At 39.0% G+C, this 18,443-nt stretch overlaps 1 protein-coding gene across 3 annotated transcripts in view; it reads right to left on the bottom strand.

Moving 5' to 3' along the window:
• Positions 1 to 18,443, bottom strand: part of KLHL2 (kelch like family member 2) — a 123,883-nt gene that overhangs the window by 60,502 nt on the left and 44,938 nt on the right. For all 3 annotated transcript variants that reach the window (XM_078445634.2, XM_078445636.2, XM_078445635.2), the window contains exon 4: positions 8,192 to 8,313. In XM_078445634.2, the coding sequence (XP_078301760.1) occupies positions 8,192 to 8,313 (122 nt within the window). The remainder of the gene's footprint in view (positions 1 to 8,191; positions 8,314 to 18,443) is intronic.

Raw genomic sequence — 18,443 nt, 5'->3', positions numbered from 1 at the left:
ATTTATTAGAAGGAAGCTTGAAATTACAAAGGTTCAATATCCTGATTTGGGTGTATGCATTTGCTAAAACTTAGCAAACTGAACAGTTAAGATGCATGATGTACGAACAATAGCCCACTAGGAAAAAAAAAAAATGAGTGCTTTAAGCCCACACAAAGATTAACCAGAAGTCAGTGAAAGGCATTTATAAATTATGAAACAAAATTTTTAAATGGAAAATAATAATCCTCTCTGCTAGAATCCCAAATAAGAAAATAAAAACATATTAAAATGTATTTACATGACCAAATCTCTATACTAGTATTTGTAAAGTTAATTTAAAACAATAGCTTTTGAATACATGTTAGTGATACAGCTATCTTCTATTTTCACAAAAAAATAAAGTTTTCATAAATTACATATCCTGGGAAAAGACACATGTACACATGTACACCAGATGATCAGAAGCATATTAATTCTAATGTGACATTGGAATTAAGACTTCGAGGTCCAAAAGGTAGTACTTTTTAAAGCTGTATGTCAATAATGCTAGGATTTACAAAACCTTTGGCTTATTTCAAACCAAATATGCCAGAACCACAGATAATTCAACCACTCTAGGCTCTCACCACCTAAAATGGTTTGAAGAAAGGGACCCTGAACACTGGCAACAACCTGGCACAGATGTACTATGCTCGACGCAGGCTCCAAACCTAAACAACGTGATATAAAGGTCAAAGATCAAGAAAAAAATCCACCTAATAAGGACTTTGATATATATCTAACTTTTCTAACTTTTTTCCCCTGCTCAAATTAGAACACTGCTATAAGATGCTAGGTCATAAACAGGATGGAGTCATTTTTTGCTCATCAAGATAAATTCTTCCTATACACCCCATGAAGCTAATTAAAATATGACTCACAAGATGATTCAACCATGGACATCTTCAAAGATTATATATTTCAATAACATAAAACCACAAGTACCTTAATTATTAATATTTCTGGAGTACGTAGCTTTTCTCTCAACAAATACTTAAAAAACATTTTAAGTTTGATGTCTATCTAGTTTTATAACATGTTCTTATGATAAAGCTTCTAGATTTTTCTCAAACTAGCTGAACTCCAATGGCTTCTTCTATACTAAATTTTAAATAATAAGCTTTCATTTATTCTATACTCTTAACTTGTACAGAGTAGAACATAATTTAACTGGCATGACTGAAGAACAGATATTCTAGCTGGTCAAGCATTTTCATTAAAATTATAAGGATTACCAAGTTCAGACTTAAAATATAATAAAATACAATTAACATCAAAATTCAATTGTAAATAAATTTGTCTCGTAATTATTTTTTTAAGTTTATTTTATTTTGAGAGAAAGAGAGAGAGAGAGAGAGAGAGAGCGCGCACACACATGAGCAAGTTGAAGGCAGAGAGAAGGAAAAAGAAGTCCAAGCAGGCTCCACACTGTCAACCCAGAGCCCAAAAAGGGGTTGATCTCACGAACTGTGAGATCATGACCTGAGCAGAAATCAGGAGTCAGATACTTAACCTACTGTGCCACCCAGGTGCCCCTACAGTAATTATTAATATAAAAGAAATTCACCACTTGGGGCCTCTGGATAATAATAAAGTAAAATTATCACTATTCTGGTAAAGTGATAAAATACTAGGTTAAGAGTTTTCTGGGTATTAGGATGTCAGACAAATTCATTTCAGTGATAGGATTTCCCATTGTTATCCCATAAACAACCACTAATCCTCAAAGTTTGATTCAATACATTTTTATGTTTGGGTTTTTTTTTGGGGGGGGGGGTTTGTTTTGTTTTGTTTTTTACCTTTTAACATGTGTTTTCTAAGCACATCATCTGCCAAACTCTTTTAGTCGCAAAGAACTTCCTTTCTATCTCATAAGAAAAAGAGAACATGGGTGGAAAAAACAATAAGGCTTCCATAAACTCTGCTAGGAAAAATATCACTTTTCTTTGAGCCACTGCATGTCAAACCAATAAAAAAGGGTGTTACAAATTATACTGCAATCACCCCAGAGTGCTGCCTCCACACTAACCAAATAAGTCTTGTCGGGTGGAGAGAAATCTATAGCAAATTCAGATTTTTTTTTTTTTTTTGGTCACAAATATATTTCCTGATTCAGAATATAAAAAATGAGGGTAAGGTTACACGAGCCATTTTCTTTAACCCAATGATCCCAAACAATCTCAGTGGGTTCTTCTTCCTCGTGGTCTCAAGACTTTTTATTGCTGCCTCATTTCTTATTTCTGCTCAACATTTATAGAGCACTTCAATATTTTTATAAGCTTTAACTGGTATATTTTATAGCATTTCTGTGAGATGTCAAAGTAGTATTAGCCTTATTTATAATAGCTGAAAAGCAGAAAGGTTAATGTTTTCCTCAAGGCCATTCCTGAAGTCAGTGGTTAAATTCAAGATTTGAACTCTGAATTCTCCTACAATAATTAGCCAGAGTTTTTTTTAAGCACATGAAAGTTTTCTAGCAGGGAGCAAGTCTAAGGGGGCTGCATATTATTTTCTGAGTTATTCAGTAATAATTTGAATATGTAGTATTATATACTTAATTTTAATTATTTATTAAAGTAAAAACATTTACAAAACTGCTCAATAGATGTTTTGTTCACCCTCAAGATAAGCATTCTACTGAACTGCTTTGGTACTTAGGCAACTTCTAATTGTGTGGCTAAGAATGGAAAGTGGTCATTCAATCAAGAGAACTAAAAAGCAGATCTGGAATGTGACTATAATTAAGGTTAAAACATAACCAAGTGTATAGTTACAGTCTCTGTCAGAAGAAATCATTTTTTTAATGTTTATTTTTGAGAGACCAATAGAGACGGAGCGCCAAGCAGGAGAGGGACAGAGAAAGAAGACACAGTATCTGAAGCAGGCTCCAGGCTTGAGCTGACAGCACAGAACCCGATGCTGGGCTCGAACCCATGAGCCATGAGATCATGACCTGAGCCGAACTCTGACACTTAACAGACTGAGCCACCTAGACTCCCCATGATATTACATAATTTAAATAAACACAAATAATCCAATGAACTGTAAGTGTAAAAGGAGAGCTGTTTCTACGAAAACTAAGTTGACTGCTTTAGAATGACTTGATCAACATGTTACTGCAAAAAAAAAAAAAAAAGGTTTCTCAAATTATACATGGGGAAGGAAAGAGAAATTGTGTAACTGAAAGATGACTTTGCACTGAGATTTCAAGTGTCTGAGCTCTTGCTGTACTTTTTTAAAAACTGTAAAATTAGAGTTGATCCATCATTATGATGTCATATGTGTAAAAACACATATGGCTCTCTAAGCAGCTGACCATACTAAGTTTTACAACAAAAGATTGCCATACGATTGTACGGTTGCATATTTTAGGTTAAAATAAAATATCTGGGGTATACATGTATCCTTGTTTGATGATTTCTCCACTTTAACAATATTTTGTTGATCAAGCAGTCAACCACATCAACAGGTCTCCTACTGTGAATGCCCCTCTCTGCGAGGTCTTCTTTTTAGGACCGGCTGGTAAAACGCTATAGAACAACATTCTGTCAGCACTTCTGGTCTGAAACGAACAAAAAAAACCTGCCCTACACCACCAGCAAAATGGACACACTATGTCGAATTTTCTACTGTACTGAGATTGTGTAAAATACTTTGGTGTGTTTGTCGCCAAAAGCTAATTTTAAATGTCTCTTGAAAAACTCTCATTTAAATTCTGTTCCTTTTCTAAAAGGATTGGATTTTCTATTTCAAACAATTTCAATTCATGCAAAACATAGAAGTTTCCTGAACTGTTTAAAACCTATCCATTCACAATTATGAGATGCTTAAGTTCTTCTTAAATGACAAAAGTTCTAATGCAGACAGAACTTGTAGATGAACACTCATAATATTAATTAGGGAATAAGAATTTACTTACATTGGCACTGCCTATTAACATCCGTACCTTTGTTTTTCACACTTACATCAAGTGAAAAAGATTCTTAGCTACTTTTAGCAAGCCAAAACAAATACCCAAAAGCTGAGAAGTCAAAATGTATATAAAACCACAAATTTAGCAATGAAGTAAAGGCTTTTAAAAATTCAAGTTGCTTTAGAAGTCTCCAAAAATGCTGATCAACACATAGAATGAAGAAGAGTTAAAAGGTACTTTTATTTATAAACTCTCTAAGCAACTATTAGTTCATGACAACTTAACAGTTGCTGTATGATAATGAACTAATTACTTAACCTTCTTTAGCTTCCTTAATTGCAAAATGGAGTAAAACCTATCTAAAAAGATGATGAATATCAAATGAGATTTATGGAAAATACCTAGCACATAGTTAAAAATAAACTCACGCGAAAGCCTTTCATTCATATAAATGTATATATTTATATATTTATTATTTTATATTTTATTTTTATATTTTATATTATATATATATATAATATATATATAAAATATATATATTATTTTTTCCAAGTATTCCTAAGAGTGGGAGAGTGAGGGAGGGAGAAAGACAAAGTACATGAATTCTCTAAAAGTATATGTGTATATGCAAAACTCTGCGTATAAATGGTTATATGTACTTTACTTGGGAAAAGGTCCATAGTTTTTCATCAGACTCTCAAAGGAATCCACGATAAGCCCCAAATTTAAAAAACTACTTCATAATAGCCCTTGGCTTTATTTTCTCTGTTCCCAGATGTATAGTTTATAAAATTTGACTGGAAACTCTAGACACAAGTTAAATCTAAATTACTCAGTAGCAGCAACAAAAAAAAATGTTCAATTAAAAGCATGGTCATGGTAAGATATATATCCTCCTTTTATTTCTCCTTTAAAAAAATACACAAATTCATTTGGCTCAAATTATTCCCCAACCTTGCCATAAATTAAAGCAAATATCTAAACTCAAAGCCAAAGTTAAAAAACCTAAACAAAAAAAACCCAACAGCAACAGCAAAAAATCAGGGAAATCATAAACAGCCAAGAATTAAAGTCCTATTACTTATATAACACTAATGATTATACTGTTTTTGGAGTTAATGCTTCAAATTAATCCATTCCTCATTCTGACTCAAAGTTAACAACCTTTACTTCAAATAGTTGTTATATATTTTTTAAATTTGTGTAATAGGAGACTCACAGAAGGAACCCTAAACTAGGAATCAGGAAAACCAGGGTTATGGTCCTATTCGGTCATGAACTAAGACAGCTGGACCCCAACACTCTATGGCACTATGATTCTACATCAAAACATGCAATCCCAAAGTAAAAGGCTAAGATACCTGCTATCCTAAAATTGTATTTTATTATTGCTAAAACAGAAACATGGTAAAAGAGAGGTGACCTGACAAGAGATTTGATTCTAGGTGTAATGAGAAAATATACCTACAACAACAAATTTTTGAATTACAGGAAGTTCTATCCCCACAGTCAGTTCTCTCAAAAGAGATAGGGTCAGGGTGGGCGTCCAGCTGGTGCCACTTTAAACTTTAGCTTAACATTAATAAGAACACCAGATACCTCCACCCTAACACTCCTTTCCCTAAGGTGAACAGCACTTATAAGAAAGATCTAACAAAGTACAGACAGGCAAAAATACAAAAAACAGTGGAGACAGCAGTTTGGTGTATCTTGATAGGTAATCTCTTACTTTGTATTTCACCGAAAAATTACGGAAAAGGCAACTTGTTTTAATGAATTTTATTTCCAAACTGCCTTTTCTAAAATAAGTATTTTTCGATGGACAAAAATAAGGCTTTGCACACTAAGGTACCCCTATGTTCTCTTCCCCCTTCCCCTCAAAATAAAAACTACATGAATATTAAGCATTTAACAAGTCTGCCAAATACACCTCTTTGAACGTATTCCTGTAGGAGCTGAACACATATACAAAAGGCAAATCAGCATGGCAAGAGGTTTTCTGAAAGGCTGCGATGACTAATATTTCAGGACTGGAACGTGATAGTTATTAAAAGAAACACGAGAGGCGAAGCGTTCTCCCAGTTCCGCATAGACCCATGTCTCCACTGCAAGAACTACTACAAACAGCATTCAGTGCTGAATTCACACAGTCTATTGTCTCAGGCCTAAATCATCTTTTGCAAATTTCCCTCATGTCACATATTACGTGAATCAAAGAAACCAATCAGCAATTCATTTGCTGAAGGTCAGATATAGGGCACAGTAAGGCCCATGCACTCAAATGAATTTAAAAAGGGAGGAAAAAGAAAACCAAGATAACTTCTTGTTGAAAATGATGCCCTAGAATCCAGCAGACAGTAGAACTATACAGAAAAAATTAGATTGAGATCATATGGTGGTAGTTACCTCCTGACATGTACCAAACACCTTCCTCCAGGTTAAAACAAAAGTTCACCTAGCAGGTGGTTCACACCTTTATACATGACTTGAATATCAACCAAGGTTTTTTCAAATGCCTTCCATCATGAACTGGATTGCCAAGCAAAGGCAAATGAGGCCACCCATGAAAGACCACCAGAAGGCCTCACCACTGCCAATATTTCAGATTTAATAAAAGCATTCTTAGCAAGTTCATGTCCAAAGATTTCAGTCTCCAAATTCAAATATTTTGCATCCTATTTCAACTAATTACAAAAGCGTTAAAAGACTGAGCTCAGACTTTCCTATTCGAGTAAGTAGAATTTACAGACCACTTCTTAAGAAATAGTCCTAATTTGGGGCGCCTGGGTGGCTCAGTCGGTTAGGCATCCAACTTTGGCTCAGGTCATGATCTCACGGTTCGTGAGTTCAAGCCCCACATCGGGCTCTGTGCTGACAGCTCGGAGCCTGGAGCCTGCTTCGGATTCTGTGTCTCCCTCTCTCTGTTCCTCCCCCGCTTGCACTGACTGTCTCTCTCTCTCTCTCTCTCTCTCTCTCTCTCTCTCAAAAATAAATAAAGATTGGGGGGGCGCCTGGGTGGCGCAGTCGGTTAAGCCTCCGACTTCAGCCAGGTCACGATCTCGCGGTCCGTGAGTTCGAGCCCCGCGTCAGGCTCTGGGCCGATGGCTCAGAGCCTGGAGCCTGTTTCCGATTCTGTGTCTCCCTCTCTCTCTGCCCCTCCCCCGTTCATGCTCTGTCTCTCTCTGTCCCAAAAATAAATAAAAAACGTTGAAAAAAAAAAAAAAATTAAAAAAAAAAAAAAATAAATAAAGATTAAAAAAAAAAGAAAAGAAATAGTCCTCTTTTTTGTTGTCCTCAAGACATACTTTACCTGTTGGAAGGAGTGTAAATAAATATAAACTTTCAGATGGCAGTTTGGCATGCCTATCAAAAATTAAAACATGCATGTACCTTTTGATCCACCAATTACATTTGAGAAGTCTATTATATGACATTTTGGATGTAAATATAAAAATGTTCATTCAATGCAGTATTTTTATAAAGGTAGGAAAATCATATATGCTGATTAACATATGGGATGCCATTCAAAAGAACGGGTTAGACCCACATGTATTGATGTGTAAAGAACTTCAAGAAACTTTGTACAGTGAGAAAAGCAAGTTTCAGAAAAACTGTGCATGTGTGTGAATGCATGTATATATAAAACTGCACAAAAAATGGTCTGAAAGAATTCACACCAAGCAGGTAACAGAAGCTACCCTCTGGGAAGGAGAGTGGATCAATGTGTGTGGGCTGGGGTGGGCGAAAAAGGAAGGGCAGTTTAAAATTGGGACCTTCACTTTCTGTGCTTTATGCACCTGTATTATTCACTTACATCATAGATTACAAAACATTTATTCTTTACAGAAAGCGAGAAAATGCAATGTCAAATTTTAGCTAAGCTCTAGAATCACTTATATGCTGCAACAGGAAAAGAAGTAAAGACCACTGATAGTCAAAAACATCCCTGTAGATTTGAACCTCAAGGGAACAGAGAAATGTAGGCAGCATCAGTCAGTAGTTACAAACGAATATGACAGCATTTTCACAAACAAGCATCACTCAGAGAACTAAAAGATTACAACTTTAAGATTATAAAGGACACTGAAATCAGAAACATTACTCAAAAGATATAATCATTCCAAATGTCTCCTGGAAATTCAGTTTTAACAATGAATTCTATTACTTTGGTACAAAAAGTATACTGTGGGTATGCTCTTTTGACTTAAAAATCTGGCATATACAAAGAGCTAAATGGTATGGGGTGTTTATTCTTACCTGTACATTTTCTTCTGTAACCTGAATTTCTGCAGTGTAAACATAATCAATTAGCATCCTCAGGGTCCAGCCATCTACCTCTTTTATTCGAACTCTCTTTGCTCGGCTCTCACTCATCTCACCTAAAACACAAAAGAGTGAGAGTAACGCTACAGCAAGACACTCTGTGAAAATACCAATGCCAAGACAGATTCATCCATTTTCTTGCCACTCATTGTATTTTGGAGGCAACACAATCCGCCGCTTCTTGCAGACCTGCAACATTTCATCACCTCCCCTGAAAGCTTACCTGAGCAAACCATAATATGTACTTTCATTACCCACTTACACCTGAAAATCACATCACCACACTGAATGTGCCACGTGTCCAACTATAATACCTGTGACATTGTAAGTTCAGTATCTGATGGTTTTTCTGGTCCGTGCTTTTTTTTTTTTTTTTTTTGTAAGAGAGAGAGAGAGAGGAGAGAGGAGCAGAGGGGCAGAAGGAGAGAAAGAGAGAATCCCAAGCAGGCTCTGCTGACATAGGGCTCAATCCCATGACCCCAGGATCATGACCTGAACCAAAATCAAGAGGCAGAAGTTCAACAGACTGAGGCACCCAGGTGCCTCTGATCCATGCTTCTGAGCATCTTGTTTTCTTTTTGGATTTCCACCCATGACTAGAAGAGTCACAATGTTACCCCTTTTGGCTAACAGCAACCAGTACTTGCTAAAAAGGACTCACTGGCCTAGCAGCATTCATTCAACAAGCACAGCAGTGCTGGTCATGGGCATGAGTGGCCTGGACACAGAGCCTCTGCCCTGGGGGATGACACAACCTTCATGCAGGAAATAAGTAGAACACACATTACAGAAGATGCTGAGGGAAGACAAGACAAAAGAGGGATCATAGAAAAGTTAGTCAATGGCAAGGGCTTGTTATAGGGATCTTCTAGCCCAAGTTCTCATCCGGTTTGTCATCTACAGTCACTTTGCCCACAAATGGTAAGTCATTTCCATACCAACATTTATTACTAAAGCCAGACATTCTTCTACGTCACTGCCTGCTAGAAAGTGCTATACAACCTCTCTCTTTTACTCACTGAACTAATTAAGCATTCAAGGATCATAAATAAGATCCTCTCGTGTGGAAAGAAACAGGAAAGCAGAAAAGAGAAGGGAATGTAGGGAGAGAAAGCAGCAGGTTTGAGCACACGTGTGTGGACAAGAGAAAATGACCCAAGACATAGGGAAACACAAACTTTCGAATGGAGGAAAAAGAAAACTTCAATCAAAAATGACAAGTGCAGAAAAAAAAAATGACAGAGGCAGTTTAAAAATTATGATGAGTGCTATAAGACACCTTAAAGAAAAGGTTTGGCTCTAGAATTCACGAGGCTTCAAAGATTAAAGAAGCATGAAAACGATGCTGCCACCCCTCACCTTCACCTTAATCCAGCATCTCCTGTTAGAAAAACAACATAATTAAGCCTCAGGATTTCTTGAAAGTTCATTTCTTTTTCAGACACAGTACACTGTCAGCGACCATAAGCTATCAGAAAAGCCTATGGGAATCAATAATTACACCAAATTCCTTCGTAAACACAAACGCTGGGAGGAAAGAAATAATAATGATGTACATTTAACTGCGTGCTTCCCTGGAGATTATTTCTGACAAGATCTCAGAAAGAAGCTGTTTTCCTAAGAGCTAAAATATCTCAAAACTATCCTGCCACTTCCCAGGGGAGGAAACATCCATCTGTATTATAAGGGAAGGGAGCTGGTTAATGAGAAAGAGGTATATATGCCTATACAGCAGAAGACAGGGATTGGGTTACGAGTCTGCTGCCTAAGCACGTTTTTCCCTCTAAAAAAAGGGAGGAAAAAAGAAGGGCTGAGAAATACAGAAATATAATTCTTCATCTGCATATAAGGCACGTTCCTCTATCCTACTCTCCCTGGATCTTGTAGACAGATGGGATTTGTATTATCTGGAAGTTCTTTGGTGCCAAAAGTAAAGACACTTGGGTAATTCTCACTTGGACTTTAGACAAAAGCCACACCTAATTCATCTATAAGGCTCAAGCGATGCATAAAACCCCACAGGGCCTGGGGCCACACGAATATAAAACCATGCACTTAGTTCTCAAGGACTGAATTCACCTCTTAGGACTTAGGCATGACTTAGCTTAGACACAAACACGTCTGACTTTAATTTATATATATATGACTGCCAAGCAATTTTTAATATCATCATTTCTAAAGTATTACTAGAAGACATACTTTGCTAATTCATACATTCCAAGGATCATTTTTATTTTTTTTTTTTAAATTTTTTTTTCAACGTTTTTTATTTATTTTTGGGACAGAGAGAGACAGAGCATGAACAGGGGAGGGGCAGAGAGAGAGGGAGACACAGAATCGGAAACAGGCTCCAGGCTCCGAGCCATCAGCCCAGAGCCCGACGCGGGGCTCGAACTCACAGACCGCGAGATCGTGACCTGGCTGAAGTCGGACGCTTAACCGACTGCGCCACCCAGGCGCCCCCCAAGGATCATTTTTAATATGAATTCTTTCCCCAGAAAACTGCATCTGCTTCCAACAAATTCAATCTCTATCATACGCTGCTTTAGAAATGTTTTAATCTTTGTTTCATGTTAACCTGTGAAAGAGTATCAAAACAAATAGCTTGTCACAGATTGCATTAATAGCTTAAGAATTCCAGTAAATACTGAGAATTAATACTAAAGACATACTAAAGACAGTTGTAAAAGCTTTAGATTTAGAGTAAAAGTAGATTTAGAACGGGGCGCCTGGGTGGCTCAGTCGGTTGGGTGTCCAACTTCGGCTCAGGTCATGATCTTGCGGTCCATGAGTTCGAGCCCCGCATCGGGCTCTGTGCTGACAGCTCAGAGCCTGGAGCCTGTTTCAGATTCTGTGTCTCCCTCTCTCTCTGACCCTCCCCCGTTCATGCTCTGTCTCTCTCTGCCTCAAAAATAAATAAACGTTAAAAAAAAAAATTAAAAAAAAAAAAAGTAGATTTAGATCTAATTCTAGTTTTTATATACCACCTGAGTTACTGCTCTTTGCTGTTTATAGAGAAAACCTTTAAGTAGTATGGTTTGTGACATTTACTTTTGACAAGGCACTAAAAAAACATATCCAATATAGTCAGGTGTCCAAGTCTTGATTTTAGCTCAGGTCATGGTCTTGTGGTTTGTGGGATTGAACCCTGTGTAGGACTTCATGCTGACAGTGCAGAGTCTACTTGGGATTCTCTCTCCCTCTCTCACTGCCCCTCCCTCCCTCTCTCAAAATAAATGAATAAACATTTAAAAATTAAAGAAATAGGGGTGCCTGGGTGGCTCAGTTGGTTAAACATCTGACTTTGACTCAGGTCATGATCTCACAGCTCATGGGTTCAAGCCCTGTGTCGGGCTCTGGGCTGACAGCTCAGAGCCTGGATCCTGCTTTGGATTCTGTGTTTCCAGCTCTCTCTGTCCCTCCCCACTCATGGTCTGTCTCTCTCTCATAAATAAATAAACATTAAAAAAGTTTTTTAATAAAATAGAATAATTAAAAAATATCCAATGATACTGTACAGAGTTTACCTGGTGTCGTTTTTAACTTCACAGAGTCTCTCTCCAAATTAGAGTGTTATGCTTCTGTATTTCGATCATGTACACCTCTGAAGCTCTATGTGGATATCCACACAGACATCATCACTAAAATTCTGAGAGTCACTTTTGACTCTCCCCTCTTCCTTACCCACCCATGCCATCATTCACTAAAACCTGCAGAATTAAGCTCAGGGAGATCTCAAATCAAATACACCCCCCCCCCCATCCCTTCCACCACTATGTCACCAGGGTCCCTGCTAACACCACCACAGCAACTTCCTAATTGTTTCCCAACCCCCAGGAGGACTCCACAGATCTAACCATGGCACTCAAAAGCCATGAGCTGCTCTTAGTCCAGGCGTGTGAGCCCCTTCCACATCCCATCCCTGCTTAGCTATCCAGCTTCCTCTCTCCCTCTCCCACTTCTAGCCTTAAAATGTATCAGGAAAGAACTTCCCATAGTTCACATACAGCGAACAATATCCTGCTTTAATGCCTTTGTTGAGTTTTCTCTTTCTCTCCCCATGCTTCCATTTACCAGGCTAATCTCCATTCTTCAAGATTCAGATGGACCCTCTGCAAATAGGCTTACCTGTTAATGAGCCAAGGCTGGGTTAGGCTCCCAACCTGGGTACACTTGGGTACCTACTGCAAATGCACTCTGTTATACTATACCTAGCTCTCCCCACCTAGATCTTGAACTCCCTGAGAGTGAGATGTCTTTCTCATCTTGTCTCTGTATCCCACAATGACTGACCTATTGTAGATACCCAATAAATTCTGGTTGGATAAATGAATGACTAAAAAAATAAAAAGTAAAGTGTAACAATTTAAAATGTAGGATCTTTACTCAACATAATTAACATGTGAATTAATCTCAAGCATGGGTATTCTAGCTATGAAGGATTTCAGTCAATATTCATTGAATATCCACTATACATCCCAGGCCAAGCTAAGCCCTTCACTAGTGAACACTGCACCATCCCTACTCTTTTTCTTTTAATTTTTTTATTGTTTATTTATTTTTGAAAGACAGAGAGATGGAGCTTGAGTGCGGGAGGGGCAGAGAGAGAGACAGAGAGAGAGACACAGAATCTGAAGCAGGGTCCAGGTTTTGAGCTGTCAGCACAGAGCCCAACGCAGGCTTGAACCCATGGACTGCTGAGATCATGACATGAGCTGTAGAGGGATGCTTAATCTGCTGAGCCACCCACATGCCCCTCATCTCTACTTTCTTTGAGAAAAAAATGAAGTCCTCCAAATTGTAAAAGTTTATGGACATATCTCTGAATAGGAACATTTCCATCTCAAGGACCTTTAATTAAGACTCCAGAAATCCAGCACAAACTGGTAACTTTATTTATCCATTCTAAAGTTCTAAAAAGTGAATAGGTTGAGACGGCAAACCCTAAGATCTGTTTCAATACAAAAATCCTATGATTCTAACTTCAGTTACTGTTCAGCATATAAAAATATTTGGAGAAAAAACATAAAAACAAAGAATCTTTACTCTGCTGAAACCTTAAGAAGTGAATGACAGAGAAGCGGCCGGAAGATGGCAGCGTAGGAGGACGCGGGGCTCACAGCGCGTCCTGCCGATCACTTAGATTCCACCTACACCTGCCTAAAGAACCCAGAAAACCGCCAGAGGATTAGCAGAAGGAAGTCTCCGGAGTCAAGCGCAGACGAGAGGCCCACGGAAGAGGGTAGGAAGGGCGGCGAGGCGGTGCGCGCTCCACGGACTGGCGGGAGGGAGCCGGGGCGGAGGGGCGGCTCGCCGGCCAAGCAGAGCCCCCGAGTCTGGCTGGCAAAAGCGGAGGGGCCGGACAGACTGTGTTCCGACAGCAAGCGCGACTTAGCGTCTGGGAGGTCATAAGTTAACAGCTCTGCTCGGAAAGCGGGAAGGCTGGAGGACAAAGGGAGGGAGAGCTGCTGAGCCCCCGGACGGCAGAGCTCAGCTTGGCGGGGAACAGAGGCGCCAGCGCCATCTCCCCCGCCCATCCCCCAGCCAAAATCCCAAAGGGAACCAGTTCCTGCCGGGGAACTTGCTCGCTCCGCGCAAACACCCAACTCTGTGCTTCTGCGGAGCCAAACCTCCGGCAGCGGATCTGACTCCCTCCCGCTGCCACAGGGCTCCTCCTGAAGTGGATCACCTAAGGAGAAGCGAGCTAAGCCTGCCCCTCCACCCCCCGTGCACCTTGCCTACCCACCCCAGCTAATACGCCAGATCCCCAGCAACACAAGCCTGGCAGTGTGCAAGTAGCCCAGACGGGACACGCCACCCCACAGTGAATCCCGCCCCTAGGAGAGGGGAAGAGAAGGCACACACCAGTCTGACTGTGGCCCCAGCAGTGGGCTGGGGGCAGACATCGGGTCGGACTGCGGCCCCGCCCACTAACTCCAGTTATACACCACAGCACAGGGGAAGTGCCCTGCAGGTCCTCACCACGCCAGGGACTCTCCAAAATGACCAAATGGAAGAATTCCCCTCAGAAGAATCTCCAGGAAATAACAACAGCTAATGAACTGATCAAAAAGGATTTAAATAATATAACAGAAAGTGAATTTAGAATAATAGTCATAAAATTAATCGCTGGGCTTGAAAACAGTATACAGGACAGCAGAGAATCTCTTGCCACAAAGATCGAGGGACTAAGGAACAGTCACGAGGAGTTGAAAAACGCTTTAAACAAAATGCAAAACAAAATGGAAACCACAATGGCTCGGCTTGAAGAGGCAGAGGAGAGAATAGGTGAACTAGAAGATAAAGTTATGGAGAAAGAGGAAGCTGAAAGAAAGAGAGATAAAAAATCCAGGAGTATGAGGGGAAAATTAGAGAACTAAGTGATACACTAAAAAAAAATAATATACGCATAATTGGTATCCCAGAGGAGGAAGAGAGAGGGAAAGGTGCTGAAGGGGTACTTGAACAAATTATAGCTGAGAACTTCCCTGAACTGGGGAAGGAAAAAGGCACTGAAATCCAAGAGGCACAGAGAACTCCCTTCAGACGTAACTTGAATCGATCTTCTGCACGACATATCATAGTGAAACTGGCAAAATACAAGGATAAAGAGAAAATTCTGAAAGCAGCAAGGGATAAACGTGCCCTCACATATAAAGGGAGACCTATAAGACTCGTGACTGATCTCTCCTTTGAAACTTGGCAGGCCAGAAAGGCTTGGCACGATATCTACAGTGTGCTAAACAGAAAAAATATGCAGCCGAGAATCCTTTATCCAGCAAGTCTGTCATTTAGAATAGAAGGAGAGATAAAGGTCTTCCCAAACAAACAAAAACTGAAGGAATTTGTCACCACGAAACCAGCCCTACAAGAGATCCTAAGGGGGATCCTGTGAGACAAAGTACCAGAGACATCACTACAAGCAAAAAACATACAGATATCACAATGACTCTAAACCCATATCTTTCTATAATAACACTGAATGTAAATGGATTAAATGCGCCAACTAAAAGACATAGGGTATCAGAATGGATAAAAAAACAAGACCCATCTATTTGCTGTCTACAAGAGACTTATTTTAGATCTGAGGACACCTTTAGATTGAGAGTGAGGGGATGGAGAACTATTTATCATGCTCCTGGAAGCCAAAAGAAAGCTGGAGTAGCCATACTTATATCAGACAAACTAGACTTTAAATTAAAGGCTGTAACAAGAGATGAAGAAGGGCATTATATAATAATCACAGGGTCTATCCACCAGGAAGAGCTAACTATTATAAATGTCTATGCGCCAAATACCCGAGCCCCCAGATATATAAAACAATTACTCATAAACATAAGCAACCTTATTGATAAGAATGTGGTCATTGCAGGGGACTTTAACACCCCACTTACAGAAATGGATAGATCATCTAGACACACAGTCAATAAAGAAACAAGGGCCCTGAATGATATATTGGATCAGATGGACTTGACAGATATATTTAGAACTCTGCATCCCAAAGCAACAGAATATACTTTCTTCTCGAGTGCACATGGAACATTCTCCAAGATAGATCATATACTGGGTCACAAAACAGCCCTTCATAAGTTTACAAGAATTGAAATTATACCATGCATACTTTCAGACCACAATGCTATGAAGCTTGAAATCAACCACAGGAAAAAGTCTGGAAAACCTCCAAAAGCATGGAGGTTAAAGAACACCCTACTAACGAATGAGTGGGTCAACCAGGCAATTAGAGAAGAAATTAAAACATATATGGAAACAAACGAAAATGAAAATACAACAATCCAAACGCTTTGGGATGCAGCGAAGGCAGTCCTGAGAGGAAAATACATTGCAATCCAGGCCTATCTCAAGAAACAAGAAAAATCCCAAATACAAAATCTAACAGCACACCTAAAGGAAATAGAAGCAGAACAGCAAAGGCAGCCTAAACCCAGCAGAAGAAGAGAAATAATAAAGATCAGAGCAGAAATAAACAATATAGAATCTAAAAAAACTGTAGAGCAGATCAACGAAACCAAGAGTTGGTTTTTTGAAAAAATAAACAAAATTGACAAACCTCTAGCCAGGCTTCTCAAAAAGAAAAGGGAGATGACCCAAATAGATAAAATCATGAGTGAAAATGGAATGATTACAACCAATCCCTCAGAGATACAAACAATTATCAGGGAATACTATGAAAAATTATATGCCAGCAAATTGGACAACCTGGAAGAAATGGACAAATTTCTAAACACCCACACTCTTCCAAAACTCAATCAGGAGGAAATAGAAAGCTTGAACAGACCCATAACCAGCGAAGAAATTGAATCGGTTATCAAAAATCTCCCAACAAATAAGAGTCCAGGACCAGATGGCTTCCCAGGGGAGTTCTACCAGACATTTAAAGCAGAGATAATACCTATCCTTCTCAAGCTATTCCAAGAAATAGAAAGGGAAGGAAAACTTCCAGACTCATTCTATGAAGCCAGTATTACTTTGATTCCTAAACCAGACAGAGACCCAGTAAAAAAAGAGAACTACAGGCCAATATCCCTGATGAATATGGATGCAAAAATTCTTAATAAGATACTAGCAAATCGAATTCAACAGCATATAAAAAGAATTATTCACCATGATCAAGTGGGATTCATTCCTGGGATGCAGGGCTGGTTCAACATTCGCAAATCGATCAACGTGATACATCACATTAACAACAAAAAAGAGAAGAACCATATGATCCTGTCAATCGATGCAGAAAAGGCCTTTGACAAAATCCAGCACCCTTTCTTAATAAAAACCCTTGAGAAAGTCGGGATAGAAGGAACATACTTAAAGATCATAAAGGCCATTTATGAAAAGCCCACAGCTAACATCATCCTCAACGGGGAAAAACTGAGAGCTTTTTCCCTGAGATCAGGAACACGACAGGGATGCCCACTGTCACCGCTGCTGTTTAATATAGTGCTGGAAGTTCTAGCATCAGCAATCAGACAACAAAAGGAAATCAAAGGCATCAAAATTGGCAAAGATGAAGTCAAGCTTTCGCTTTTTGCAGATGACATGATATTATACATGGAAAATCCGATAGACTCCACCAAAAGTCTGCTAGAACTGATACATGAATTCAGCAAAGTTGCAGGATACAAAATCAATGTGCAGAAATCAGTTGCATTCTTATACACTAACAATGAAGCAACAGAAAGACAAATGAAGAAACTGATCCCATTCACAATTGCACCAAGAAGCATAAAATACCTAGGAATAAATCTAACCAAAGATGTAAAAGATCTGTATGCTGAAAACTATAGAAAGCTTATGCAGGTAATTGAAGAAGATATAAAGAAATGGAAAGACATTCCCTGCTCATGGATTGGAAGAATAAATATTGTCAAAATGTCAATACTACCCAAAGCTATCTACACATTCAATGCAATCCCAATCAAAATTGCACCAGCATTCTTCTCGAAACTAGAACAAGCAATCCTAAAATTCATATGGAACCACAAAAGGCCCCGAATAGCCAAAGTCATTTTGAAGAAGAAGACCAAAGCAGGAGGCATCACAATCCCAGACTTTAGCCTCTACTACAAAGCTGTCATCATCAAGTCAGCATGGTATTGGCATAAAAACAGACACATAGACCAATGGAATAGAATAGAAACCCCAGAACTAGACCCACAAACGTATGGCCAACTCATCTTTGACAAAGCAGGAAAGAACATCCAATGGAAAAAAGACAGTCTCTTTAACAAATGGTGCTGGGAGAACTGGACAGCAACATGCAGAAGGTTGAAACTAGACCACTTTCTCACACCATTCACAAAAATAAACTCAAAATGGATAAAGGACCTGAATGTGAGACAGGAAACCATCAAAACCTTAGAGGAGAAAGCAGGAAAAGACCTCTCTGACCTCAGCCGTAGCAATCTCTTACTCGGCACATCCCCAAAGGCAAGGGAATTAAAAGCAAAAGTGAATTACTGGGACCTTATGAAGATACAAAGCTTCTGCACAGCAAAGGAAACAACCAACAAAACTAAAAGGCAACCAACGGAATGGGAAAAGATATTTGCAAATGACACATCGGACAAAGGGCTAGTATCCAAAATCTATAAAGAGCTCATCAAACTCCACACCCGAAAAACAAATAACCCAGTGAAGAAATGGGCAGAAAACATGAATAGACACTTCTCTA

This window comes from Panthera onca, chromosome B1, assembly GCF_046562875.1.
Source record: "Panthera onca isolate mPanOnc1 chromosome B1, mPanOnc1 haplotype 2, whole genome shotgun sequence".
Classification (NCBI taxonomy): Eukaryota; Metazoa; Chordata; class Mammalia; order Carnivora; family Felidae; genus Panthera; species Panthera onca.
The sequence above is the reverse complement of the archived record's forward strand: the minus strand, read 5'-3'. Positions and strand labels throughout refer to the sequence as shown.